The sequence below is a fragment of the Miniopterus schreibersii genome (genome assembly GCF_964146895.1).
Source record: "Miniopterus schreibersii genome assembly, chromosome: 4".
Classification (NCBI taxonomy): domain Eukaryota; kingdom Metazoa; phylum Chordata; class Mammalia; order Chiroptera; family Miniopteridae; genus Miniopterus; species Miniopterus schreibersii.
The window spans coordinates 69,793,949-69,805,480 of NC_138105.1; the positions used below are offsets into that span (position 1 = coordinate 69,793,949).

Below are 11,532 nucleotides of genomic sequence, written 5' to 3' on the forward strand. Positions count from 1 at the left end.
CAGGGGCCTATTGGAGTTCCTCTGGGCGAAAAGACCCATGAATGGGGCAGTGTCTCTCTCGGAGCCTTTTAGTACAGGGCTGGGCAATCAGCAAGGGTTTAATAATAAATGTTCCTTTTAAAAAAATAAATGTTACTATTATTCCCTATGTGCATATGTGACATTTTCATTTGTGTGTTGCCTTCCTTGCCAGAACGTCAGCCCCACAAGGACAGGCATTTATGCTTGTGGTCACTGCTGTGTCCCTGGCACCCAATAGGGTCTCAGTGGCTGTCAAAGATCAGGGTATGTGGATAGACTGCACGCAAGACCCAGCCCCCAGGGACCACATCACACAGGCTGCTCATAAAAAACATTTTAAATTAAAAAAGGTAAGAAGTATCAGTGCACAGACAGGAACAGAGGGCCCAGCACCACATGCAATGTGGTCACCCCAAGTGGGCAGTGGGACAGACTCCCAGAAAGGCACATAGCTGAGGCTAGGGTGCTGGTTCCTCTGGGTGTGGTTTCAGGCCCTATGAGCTCAGAGGTCCGCCTTTCGGAAACTCGCTCTGTTCAAGGAGTTCCTGGGGGAGGAATGTGGTGGGTCAACATGGACGCAGGGCCCCCAATGCCATAATGCTCCCAGCCCTCTCCCTCCTCCTCCTCCAGAGCTTCTTCTAGAGTCTTCCCTGTTCCTTTCACATCCATTCTGATCTGGCTATGGATTCACAGATTCTCTCCTGGAACCTACCACCAGAAAGCTGTATCATGCCCATTTTATAGATGTAGAAACCGAGCCTCAGGAAGATGAAGTCGCATGTCTGGGAACTGACCCACCAGGATTCGAGATGGCTGCCCAGAGCGTACATTTATGCACACGTCCAAGTAGTCACATCCTTTTGTGTAAAGCCAAGTGCATGTGTTGATATGCACGACAATCCCTATCCTGTGCCTGCCTCCTCTTGCCCTCTCTAGGATGGGGGGCCCGGGTCAGGCACCTGAGGCTGGCTGTGGTTGGTGCCAGCAGTTGGGGCAGGCGCTGTGTGAGAAGGGGCTGCAGAGCCTCCCGTAGGCGGGCATAGTTGCGCTCCAGCTCACGGTGGTACTCCTTCTGGTCCGGCCCAATCAGGGCCTTGTTCTTCCGCAGCGCATCCTCGCACCTGAGGGCCAGATGGCAGGGCACTCAGGAGAGAAAGCAAGACCAGAGATGGAGGAGTTCATGAGGTGGGGCAGGAGCTAGAATGGGGGGTAAAGTAGGCAGAGAGCCATGATGAAGATTGGAGGGGCTCTAATGGGTGAGGTCAGGCCTACTTCTTGCAGAAGTCCTTGAAACAGAGCCGTAGCTTGTTGTGATGCCTGAAGAGCTTGGGGTCTTCCGGGATCTCTGCCAAAAACACCTGGGCTACCTCCAAGGGACCCTGTGGGGTGAGAGGGCCTTGTGAGGGTGTCTGCATGGACCCTGGGGAGCTTCGGGCAGCCTGCATCCCCTACCGGCCATGCCTGGTTCACAGTGGGCCCCACAGAGCCCTGTAGCACCATCTGCAGCATCTTGGCATCAGGTGGGTCCTGTTCGGTGGCAAAGGCCAGCTCCCGTGTCTTTTTCTGCATGTCCTCGATGGCCACCTCCACTGGTGTCAACACTGTCTGCAGAGTCAGGGTACAGCATGCACTGGCTGGGGCCTGAAGATATCCTGACCCAGGCCAGTCCAGGGCAGCTGGGGAGGGAGGGGTTTAAGTGGCTGTGTAATGAACAGTGTGTGGGGGCTCCTGCCTGCCTGAGTCTGCCAGGGCCTGGCTCAGCTGCCTTTGGTCTGGTTGTTGTCCAGCCTTGGATCAGCTGGAGGTAGAGATTTGAGGCTAGAGACTGGGGTCTGGAGGTTGGAGTTTGGAGTCCCCTCACCTCCCCCAACCCAGGTTTGGGGCCCCCACCTACCTCCTCCCGGTGGCACACACGGATGCGTGTCTTGATGTAGGGGAAGGCATGGTCTGTGCTCAGCAGAGTCTTGCGCTTGTGTTGCTCATGCAGCTCCCCGTGAGCACGCCCATCGGGTGTGAAGGGCGTGCAGAACAGGAAGGTGCGCAGCCCGTAGTTGCGGTCAAAGTAGGTCACACGGTCCTTGAGCTCATAGGTGTCAAAGTGTGGTTCCACATATGTGATCTGGATGTAGGCCTGGGCACAGGGCTCAGGTGTGAGATTCCCACAGTCACAACATACCCCGTGGGGCTTGCCCGCCTCCCAGCAGGACTCTGTCCCTGGAGAAAGGGATTTGGGCCTTCATGGGTCTGGGAATTGTGCACCTGGTATTGCCAGGTCTCCTTATGTATGGGAATTACCTGAGGTTAATGCTTTGGGGTCCCCGAGGGAGATAAGCTTTGGAGATTCCCAGAGAAAAAGGATTTAAGGGTTTCCAGGAAATAGTACTTAGAGACACCCTGACTACAGGATTTTGGGGACCCTAAGGGGATGGTCGGGAGCCCTCACCTTCTGGGAGTCAAGTTTGGTCTTGTCAACAGGGTTCGAATCTTTGACAATCTCGACCACGTCCTCCCCAAACCGCTCTGTGTAGAACTCCTGGGGACACAGGGCTGACTCAGGCTTTGCAGGTGCAGCCTCCACTCCACCCCAGGGCAGCCTTGTGCCCCATTCACCCCCCACCACCGGGACGTGCCTCCAGCCGGTGTGAGATCTCAGCCAGCTTCGTGATGGATGGCTCCTTGTATACAAACTCCTGCTCGTCCAGGTCACCAAAGCGGGCACCGTAGAAACCCACACGGAAATATGTTCCAAAAACACGCTGGGGCTGTGGGAAGGGATGTTGTTGCCCAGGATGCCCTGCTGGAGGTCCCCCTGCCCCAGAGATGCAGGTCCTTGGGCCCCACATGTGGAAGAGGTAGACACAGGCAGGGGGGATCCAGAGAACTTCAGGTGGGGATGTGAGGACCCCAAGAACATATCAGAGCCACAGGCAGGAGGGATCTCTTGAATACTGGGGCATGGACCCAGACCACCACCAACTGCCTACACCCTTGGCTCTTTCTCCCTATCTTCGTCTCCTACCTCCCCCAAATCTTCCTCTTCATTTAACACAAGCCTCTACTTTCTGCTTCTCCTTCTCATCCCATGCAGTTCTTCGGAGCCTGGATACCAGTATGAAGTAAGGACTGGGGCTATGTTGCTCACAGCTGTGTCCTCAATGCCTACTGGGCTAGGTATGCAGCAGGTACTCAATAAATGCTTGGTATAGAGGCTCTGCCTCATTTGTTCCAGGGCATCCTCTCCCCCTCAAGCCCTAAGTTTAGAAGGAGGGACCCCACCACTACCACCAGAAAGGAAGGGGTGGCTCCATGTTCACTCACCAAGGCAGATCCAGGAGTGGGGTGGGCACCAGGAGATGGAGGTGGGGAGCAGGAGACGGAGAGACAAAGTCATGGGGGAGGTCAGAGGTCAGAGTCCCCAAACCCCCAGGTCCTGGTTTTGCTGCCCTATGAGACCAGAGATCCAGGGAGGGAGGGGACCTGCCCGCCCCACCCGGCCCCCACCCAGCTCTCCTGCCTTGGCTCTGGGTTCTTGCCATCTTTGGCCAGAAAATTCTCCCCAAACTAGGAGATGCCTAAAAATAGACCCAAGTGGAGGAAAGGCGGGAGAGGGGGAGCATTAAATGGCAATGAGGAGCAGAGATTCCTGGGGGAGCTTGGGGAAATAGGGAGAGACAGACCAAGAGAGACAGAGAGGGAGTAATCAAGACAGGGAGAGAGACAGAGACAGGGAGAAATGGAGGGAAAGAGACCAAGAGACACAAAGAGAGAGAAAACGAAACAGACAGAGGGAGAGTCAGAGCCCCCCTCCCAGGCAGTGACTGAGCAGGCCCTGCCTGAGGGAGGGGTGTCTCAGGAGAGCTCCCAGCTGGGTGAGTCACAGGCTGCCCTGGAGATCCGGGGCAGGGAGGGGGGATCTGGGGGAAAGTAGTGGGGGTGTGTCATCTCCCTCTACGCCCCTACGCCTGTGTCCAGGCAGCTGTGCTCCTTCAGCGCCCCCTGGTGGCTGTCCCTGACAACTGCTGACTAGCCTCTTGGGGGCCCCAGAGGCAGATGGCCACCAGGCTGACTTACCTCCCAGCCAGAGCTCTGTGGGGAAGAGAAGAGTCAAGATCAGTTGAGCCTGGGAAGGGGGTGGGGTGGGGAGGACAAGGGCAGGGTCCCAGAGGGCATCGTGGGCCCACCTGCTGCATAATCTTGGTGAAGGCTTCCTGCAGTTTGCCGTGCACAGCAGCGAGCTTCTTGTAGTCACGGTGGGCTTCCAGGATGGGGATCAAGGTCTTGTACACCTCGTTCACCGCCTCATAGAGCCCACCCTGTGGGTGGGGTGGAACAAGTCAGGATCCCCAGCTCCCTCCCGGGTCCTCTCCTGCCCTCTTCTCTGTGTTCCTACCCACCTTCCAAGGCTCCATCCTCCACCACCTCCTCCAGGAAGCCTACCCTGGTCACTCCCACCCACATGGGGCACTAGCCTTTCCACTTGGACCCTACAGACCCCCACTGTGGTCTCCACCATGTTTACCATAGACTAGGCACTATGTACATCTGCACTTTGCCCATGTTCCTTCATTGGTGGGAGGAGGTACTGTTCCCCCACCCACCCCATTCCTCAGAAGGGAAACTGAACTTCAGAGACATGGAGATGCTCCTCAAGGCGAGGAGCCGAACACCAGCCCACCTAGCTGGTGTCTAAGACCTCCCTTGCCACTGCCTCCTGGTACATGGTAATGACCGCTCATGGGTGCCCCTTATCCCTAACATCAAGCATGGTATACAGCAAGCGCCCTGGGATGTTTGCTGACTATCAGGTCTATGTCTACCTTCTGGCTTCTTCCCCTTCTTCCACAGGCCTTTGTCTGTGAGACTCCAGTAAAGTGATAATAATGAAACAATATCATTTTGAGAGCTGGCACCATAGAAAAGAGATCTTGATGGGCAACCTGACCCTGAAATTGAGTGGGGCCCCAGATGTAACTACCAGTTTCCAGAAACACAGGAACTCTACAGCATAGGGACACAACCAGCCCCAGCAGGCCAGAAAACCTTTTGGAACAAAGTCCCCATCTCCAACAAGTAAAATGCAGAAAAAACCAATTGCTTTCATACAAAAAGAAAATTGGAGGAGAAGTCCCTTTACAGCAATGGAAAATAAATGCCCAGGCATCAACTTATCAAAAAATGCATGCTGCCCAGCCGGTATTGCTTAGTGGTTGAGCGTCAACCCATGAACCAAGAGATTCCTGGTTGATTCCTGGTCAGGACACATGCCTGGGTTGCAGGCTCAATCCCCAGTAGGGGGCGTTCAGGAGGCAGCTGATCGATGTCTCTCATTGATGTTTCTATCTCTCTCTCTCCCTTCCTCACTCTCTAAAATCAATAAAAAAATAAAAAGAAACTTATCTCAAAAAAAGAGAAAGAAATGCATGCCATGGCCAGGTGGCTCAGTTGGTCGGAGCTTTGTCCTGTACACCAAAAGGTTGAGGGTTTGATTCCCAGTCAGGGCACATAACCAGGCTGTGGTTTGGATCCCTGTTTGGGCTGAGTACAAGAAGCAATCAATCGATGTTTCTCTCTCACATCGATGTTTTTTTTCTTCTCTCTCCCTCTCCCTTCCTCTCTATCTAAAATCAATAAAAAACATACCCTCGCCCTAGCCTGTTTGGCTCAGTGGTTAAAGCGTCAGCCCACAGACTGAAGGGTCTCGGGTTTGATTACAGCCAAAGGCACGTACCTTAGTTACAGGCTTGATCCCTGGCCCTGGTCGGGGTGCATGTGTGAGGCAACCAATCGATGTGTCTCTCTCACATCAATGTCCCCCCCCCCCCGCCTTCACTCTCTCTGAAAAGCAATGGAAAAAATATCCTCAGGTGAGGATGAAAAAAAAATAATAATTCCTGTTAACTTGGTCATGTGGGACAAAAGTTGCGTAAATGGGACTTTCTCAGCCAGAGCTGCACACAGGTGTGACACTGATATCATATTTGTTTTAAGCTGGAATTTCTCTGACTCCAGTGTGTACAGGAATCTGAGATCTTGTTAAAATGCAGAGTTCAGAGGGCTGGGTGGCCCAGGACTCTGCATTTCTAACAGGCCCTAGGTGATGTCTACAATGCTGGTCCTCTGACCACACTGAGTAGCAAGGGTTTATAAACCCAAATGATCACGTTCGGTTTCATCAATTTGTGAAAATTGGGATCTTGTTTTTTCAGATGTCAAAAACACACACAAAAACCCAAAAAAGCTAGAGGTAAAGAGGAGATGAAACAAGATGGTAAATAAGATGGTTGATGAATTTGAGTGCTGGGTATGGGGGTGTTAGGGGTACAACTTTCTTCTTTTATGTGTGCTTGAAATTTTCTATAATAAAAACATTTTTAATACTAGCTAAATGTGTTAAAGGCTTAAAATATCCAGCCTGTATGTTAAGGGTTTAATAGGGAGAAAGGCAGGTAATGGGGGCCTTTAAGGGTCCCTATTCTTCTCTGTAAATCCCCCACCTGGAAAGGGCCAGGCAGCAGCTTCCCCTTGAGTAACGGGGAGCAGGTATTGGACCATCAGCAGATCTATGATGCCACCCAGCCCGAGCCCTGTGTCCTGCAGCAGCCCGGGCCTCACCAGGGTGAAGTAGGCGGCCGCCTGCTCCAGCAGCCCCACCAGCCCCAGCTCCGTGAAGTGCTTTCCGGAGCAGAAGCCCTCCTCATCGGGCGACAGGATGTCGTCGGAGATGGCTGACTCCTCCAGCACGTTGGACGAGATGTTCTGGGGTGGGAAGTGGTGTCAGAGCCTAGTCCCGGCCCCACATGTGCCAGCCCCCACCCTCCCTCTGCCCACTTACCTGGAAGGAAACGCAGCCCACGGGCAGGTAGCGGCTGTCCTCGAGCAGAGCAAGGTACTCAGCCACGAGCGCGGCCGCGTGCACCATGCACTGTGCGGCCTCCGCGTGGTTGCCCAGCTCGGCATGCTTCCCCGCCATGTTCTGCAGCCACGTCAGCCGCAGGTCTGGGGAGCCCTGGTATCCCCGGGCAATCCTGGTGCCCAGGTGAGGGGGGATGTGAGGATGGGGACTCACCTTGCCCACCCTGTCTGCCTCGCACCTGTCCACCTTTTCACTTATTACCCCACCCATCTGCCCCACCGACCAGCCAGTCTCCTCATCTGTACCTTATTCACCTGTCCATCCAGTCACCTATTTCCTCACCTGTCCACACTTCACCTGTCTCACCTATCCATCCCTCACCTGTCTCACCTGTCCATCCTTTACCTGAGTCTTCACTTGTCCATCCATTCTCCTGTCCATCCTCTTACCGGTTTCCTTACCTGTCCTACCTTCCATCCTTTCACCTAAATCACCTATCCATCCCCTTACCCCTTAACTCACCTGTCCATCCCCCTTCTGTCTCACCTGTCCAGTCCCTCGCTTATTTCCTTGCCCGTCCAACCTCTCACCTGTCTCCCCATCTCCCCTCTTCCTCTATTCACCTGTCTCCTCACTTATCCAGTCCTCACTGTGTCCAGTCCCTCACTTATCCAGTCCTCACTGTGTCCAGTCCCTCACTTATCCAGTCCTCACTGTCCATCCTTTCACTACCCAGTCCACAAGTGTCATTCTCTCACTTGTCCTTCTGTTCATCCATTTACTCTACCTGTGGAACCCTGGGCCACAGCCTACTCACCGATCCCCTTGCACAGGCACCACTTCACCTTACCTACCCAGGCCCATCCTTCCCGTATGGCCCCTAACTTCCCTATCTGCATCACCTGCCTCTCCATCTCCCACTCCCCAGTTTCTTACTAAATACCCCTTACCTCTCCTCCAGATCGCTTATTCCCCTGATGTGTCACCCCACTGTTTGCACTTCACCTACCTCTCCCACCTGTTTCCTCTAGTCTTTGTCCTGTAGGTTCGTCTGGCACCCCTTCATCTGTTCATTTACGAGCCCCCACCTTACTTGTACCCTTACCTGTCTGCTTGCCTGTTCCCACGCTCACCTGATTTTCTTCATCTGTCTGCTCTCCTGGCCCCTCTTCAGCTGGCCCTCCTCACTTGTCCCTCATATCACCTGCTCCCTCCTCACTTTCTCATGTATCTACTCACCTGCTCCCTCCTCACTTTCTCATGTATCTACTCATCTGTGCCCTAACCTGGGTGTGAGTGGCTGAAGGTCCCCCCAGCCCTCCTCACCTGTACATGAGGTCGATGAGCATCTCGGGGTCCTCCTGATGCTCCTTCATCTTCACCGTGTCTGTCAGGATCATGTGCAGGTTGAACATCAGGTCCTGGACCTGGAGTGGCAAAGTGGACCTCATTGGGAAGTGAGAGGGCCAAGGTGGTGGGATCAGGATTCAGGCCGGCAGGGCAAAGACCCTTGGGTTGCCGAGAGTAGGGCAGGGGCCTGGTGGGGTCACCTGCTCAGCGAAAGTGCTGTCCCGCAGCCCCACGTCTTCCTCAGCATAGGTGAGGATGGTCTTGAGTGACCGTCGCAGGTGCTCCTCACTAAAGTTCTGTGTCGTCCCCACCAGGGATGACAGCGACATGGTCACCTGCATCTTCACACGGGCAAAGTTCTGAGGGGGAAGAAAGGGAGAGCACACCTGTGGGCCTCGGACACTCACCAGGGCCTGCTCGACATGCTGAATTTACCCCCTCTCTGCCCACCCTCCATCTACCACACCCAACCCCTGGCCGGCTGCCCCTACTTACATTGCCAATCTCGAAATTCTGGCGCATGAGGAGGTAGAGTGAGGCGCTGGCGTGCACGCGGATGGTGCTGATGCGGCTGCCGCAGTGTCGCAGGAGCCTCAAGCAGAGGTCCGCACACAGCTCTGTGTCCTCCTCGAACAGCAGCTCTGGGAACTACCCCCAGGACCAAGACAGACACTGGTCAGCTCCTCCTCATGCTAGATCAGAAGGTCCCCCATGGGGACTTGGGCAGGGGCACCTCTCTGTATTCTACCTTCTTTGGCCATGAACAGCAGGCTTTGAAGTCAAACCTGGGTTAAGCCCTTGCTGTGTGACCCTGGGTGAGTGACTTTACCACTCTGATCCTCAGTTCTCTCCTCTGTAAACAGTGGCTAAGGAGTGTCTGCCTCATGCAGTTGCTGAGTACACAGTAGGTGCTCAATGACTGGGTTGTCACTATGACTCTGAGACCCGCAGCTCCCGAGTGGTGCTCACCTTGGACACCAGGGACCGCTGTGTGGCCAGGCCATGCTGCAAGAAGAGGGCACTCTGGGCACTACCCAGACTATACAACACGACCTTTAGTACCGCACCCAAGACACTCTCCCGGGCCTCTGACAGCATCACCGTCTGCGGGATCAGAAATCCAGCTGTTAGAGACTGGTTTGGTTATGGAATCAGGAAAGGAAAGGGATTCTAGAGTCCAAGATCACAAGGCATTGGGGTGGGGTCAGAGGTTAGGGAGATGCTAGACCAAGCCTGACCTGCACAATGATCTCCAGTGTATCCAGAACTACCAGGCTCGCCTCAGTTGCCAGGTTCCCTTCCACCAAGGCCTCATGTTCCATTTCATCCTTGGTCCTAAAGGGGAGAGGAGGGGGTTGGGGAGCCTCTTGAAGCCAGACCCTACCCTATAGCTGAGCTGTTCTCCTCCTTAGGGTGCCCCTGAGGTGCCAGTTCTCTGGAAACTGGTCTACTTTGGCCAACACCTACTTGTCCACACGGTCTGAGGTTTGTCTCCAGTGTGTGACGCTCTTCCGCCAGCGTACGTTCTCCTGGTTCCCAAACGGGCTCCTCTCTGAGATGGGTAGGCGCATGTTCACAGATGTGCAAAAACATAAGGACACACATGACTGTGAGAAGTACGCAGGCACAAAGATACACAGGTGCAATAACCTGTGAGGACACTGGGTGGTACAGATACTTGCTGAGTGGACCTACACAGTTAGACATGAATGACAGGTGAGAATATATGGGGACACAGATACCCATGTGTATGGGGATGATGCATGGACTTCTGGGAAAAGTGAGTCAGACAGAGGTAAGGATGGGCCCTCTTGGGGCCCCTTGGACACAGGGTAGGAGCAGCTGGTGGGGACACCTCCCTCTCACCACGGCTCCGTCGCACCATCTCCTGTCGTGCTCCAATGGTGCCCAAGATGGCTTCTTCCAGTCGAGCCTTCATGTCTAGTGACTTCTTGAATGTGAGGCTATTGATGCGTTCAAAGGCCTTTTTCCCCTAGGAGGTCAAAGAACGGGTTCCAGGTTGACTGCCCTTTTCCATGGGACCTGGGCTAACCTGGTCCCGCTTCTTCCGGCTCTTTCCGACCTCTGGGACCCTATGCTTGAAGACACAGTTCTCCTCTTTACTGCAAGCTCTCAGCACCTTCCAAATTCTATTCATGAAAACATGTCTCCCTTTTCTCTTTGGCTCAGCACAGGAACAGTTTACCCCTTTACCCTCAGGAACTGGCACATGGGGACAGTCCACCCCTTGATGCCCAGACCACAGTGCCAAGAGCCCTGTGTGCATACTCAGCCTGGCTCCTATCCCCCTGCCTTCCACCCCCCCATCCCGAACCTTGTATTCAAAGGCAGCCAGGCAGAGGTATAGCAGGTCCAAGAGACGACCCAGCTGAGGGAGGGACAGGTCGGCAGCCCAGTGCTGCAGGAGGGCTGGCTCTGCATTCTTCAGTACCCACAGCACACACACCAGCAGGGTCCGGCTGGACTCGGCAGAGAGGGAACAGCCTGAGCGAGAACCCTGGGGCCAGAGAGGGAACAAGGCGCTCAGAAGGGACAGAGTTGATTTTTATTTTCTCCAAATAAGATGAGAACTGGCTGATCTGAATCTCATTAAGTAACTTCTATTACCAGGTTGGATAGTGTCTCTGGAGACCAGCTCCATACTCACAGTTGCTGGGCCCTGGGAGATGCTGGCCCGGGAGCCAGGGGCCAGGGGGCCACCAGCGATGGCCATGGCCACTGAGGGGTTGATGGTGCCTCCAATGTCCCCTTCCCCTTCTGCGTCTGAATCAAGCATTGAAGCCAGCCTTGACCGTTGACCTGGGCCCTCTAGGGGGAAGAGCAAGGGGAGAGAAGAATGAGTCCTTGGTAAGTATTGTCCCTCTGCCTCGAATTTCAGCTCACAGGTCACCTCCTCATGGAAGCCTTCCCTGATACAATCCCCCAGACCAGGGTGGAGTCTCCAGTTACTACTCCCAGAACTCACTTATTGTACTTGTAATCAGATACATTCATTGTACCCACAAAGGTGTGGACTATATCTACTCTGACCACTGCTATATGCTCAACACTCAGAACATGGGCTGGCCCACAGAAGTAGTAATAGTAAAGATGATGATGGTGATGACAACAACAATGTATGCTGCTATTATTATGGCACCAACTGGCACTTACATAGCATCTCCTATGTGCCAGGTACTATTCTAACTTTAAAAATATTAAGTACTAATCTTTAAAAAAAAAAACCTTGTAAGATAAGTACTTTTATTATTCCTACTTTATAGATGAGAAAACTGAGGTTAACCTTT

The 11,532-nt window shown here is 53.9% G+C and overlaps 1 protein-coding gene across 6 annotated transcripts in view; it reads right to left on the reverse strand.

Annotated features, from left to right (window-relative positions):
* Positions 1–340: 340 nt before the first annotated feature.
* DOCK6 (dedicator of cytokinesis 6) overlaps positions 341–11,532 on the reverse strand; it is a 41,728-nt gene continuing 30,536 nt past the window's right edge. For 3 of the 6 annotated variants that reach the window (XM_081135912.1, XM_081135910.1, XM_081135908.1), the window contains 20 exons: positions 10,893–11,053; positions 10,560–10,742; positions 10,091–10,217; positions 9,692–9,776; positions 9,463–9,559; positions 9,194–9,328; positions 8,720–8,872; positions 8,425–8,583; positions 8,201–8,301; positions 6,854–7,046; positions 6,634–6,777; positions 4,203–4,334; positions 4,093–4,107; positions 2,652–2,777; positions 2,465–2,554; positions 1,916–2,152; positions 1,474–1,626; positions 1,294–1,400; positions 981–1,142; positions 341–566 (listed from right to left, as the gene is read on the reverse strand). In XM_081135912.1, coding sequence (XP_080992038.1) covers positions 524–566; positions 981–1,142; positions 1,294–1,400; positions 1,474–1,626; positions 1,916–2,152; positions 2,465–2,554; positions 2,652–2,777; positions 4,093–4,107; positions 4,203–4,334; positions 6,634–6,777; positions 6,854–7,046; positions 8,201–8,301; positions 8,425–8,583; positions 8,720–8,872; positions 9,194–9,328; positions 9,463–9,559; positions 9,692–9,776; positions 10,091–10,217; positions 10,560–10,742; positions 10,893–11,053 — 2,603 coding nt within the window. In that variant the 3' untranslated portion in view covers positions 341–523. Of the gene's footprint in view, positions 567–980; positions 1,143–1,293; positions 1,401–1,473; positions 1,627–1,915; positions 2,153–2,464; positions 2,555–2,651; positions 2,784–4,092; positions 4,108–4,202; positions 4,335–6,633; positions 6,778–6,853; positions 7,047–8,200; positions 8,302–8,424; positions 8,584–8,719; positions 8,873–9,193; positions 9,329–9,462; positions 9,560–9,691; positions 9,777–10,090; positions 10,218–10,559; positions 10,743–10,892; positions 11,054–11,532 lie in introns of all 6 variants that reach the window. The other 3 variants (XM_081135911.1, XM_081135909.1, XM_081135913.1) reach the window with 2 other exon arrangements.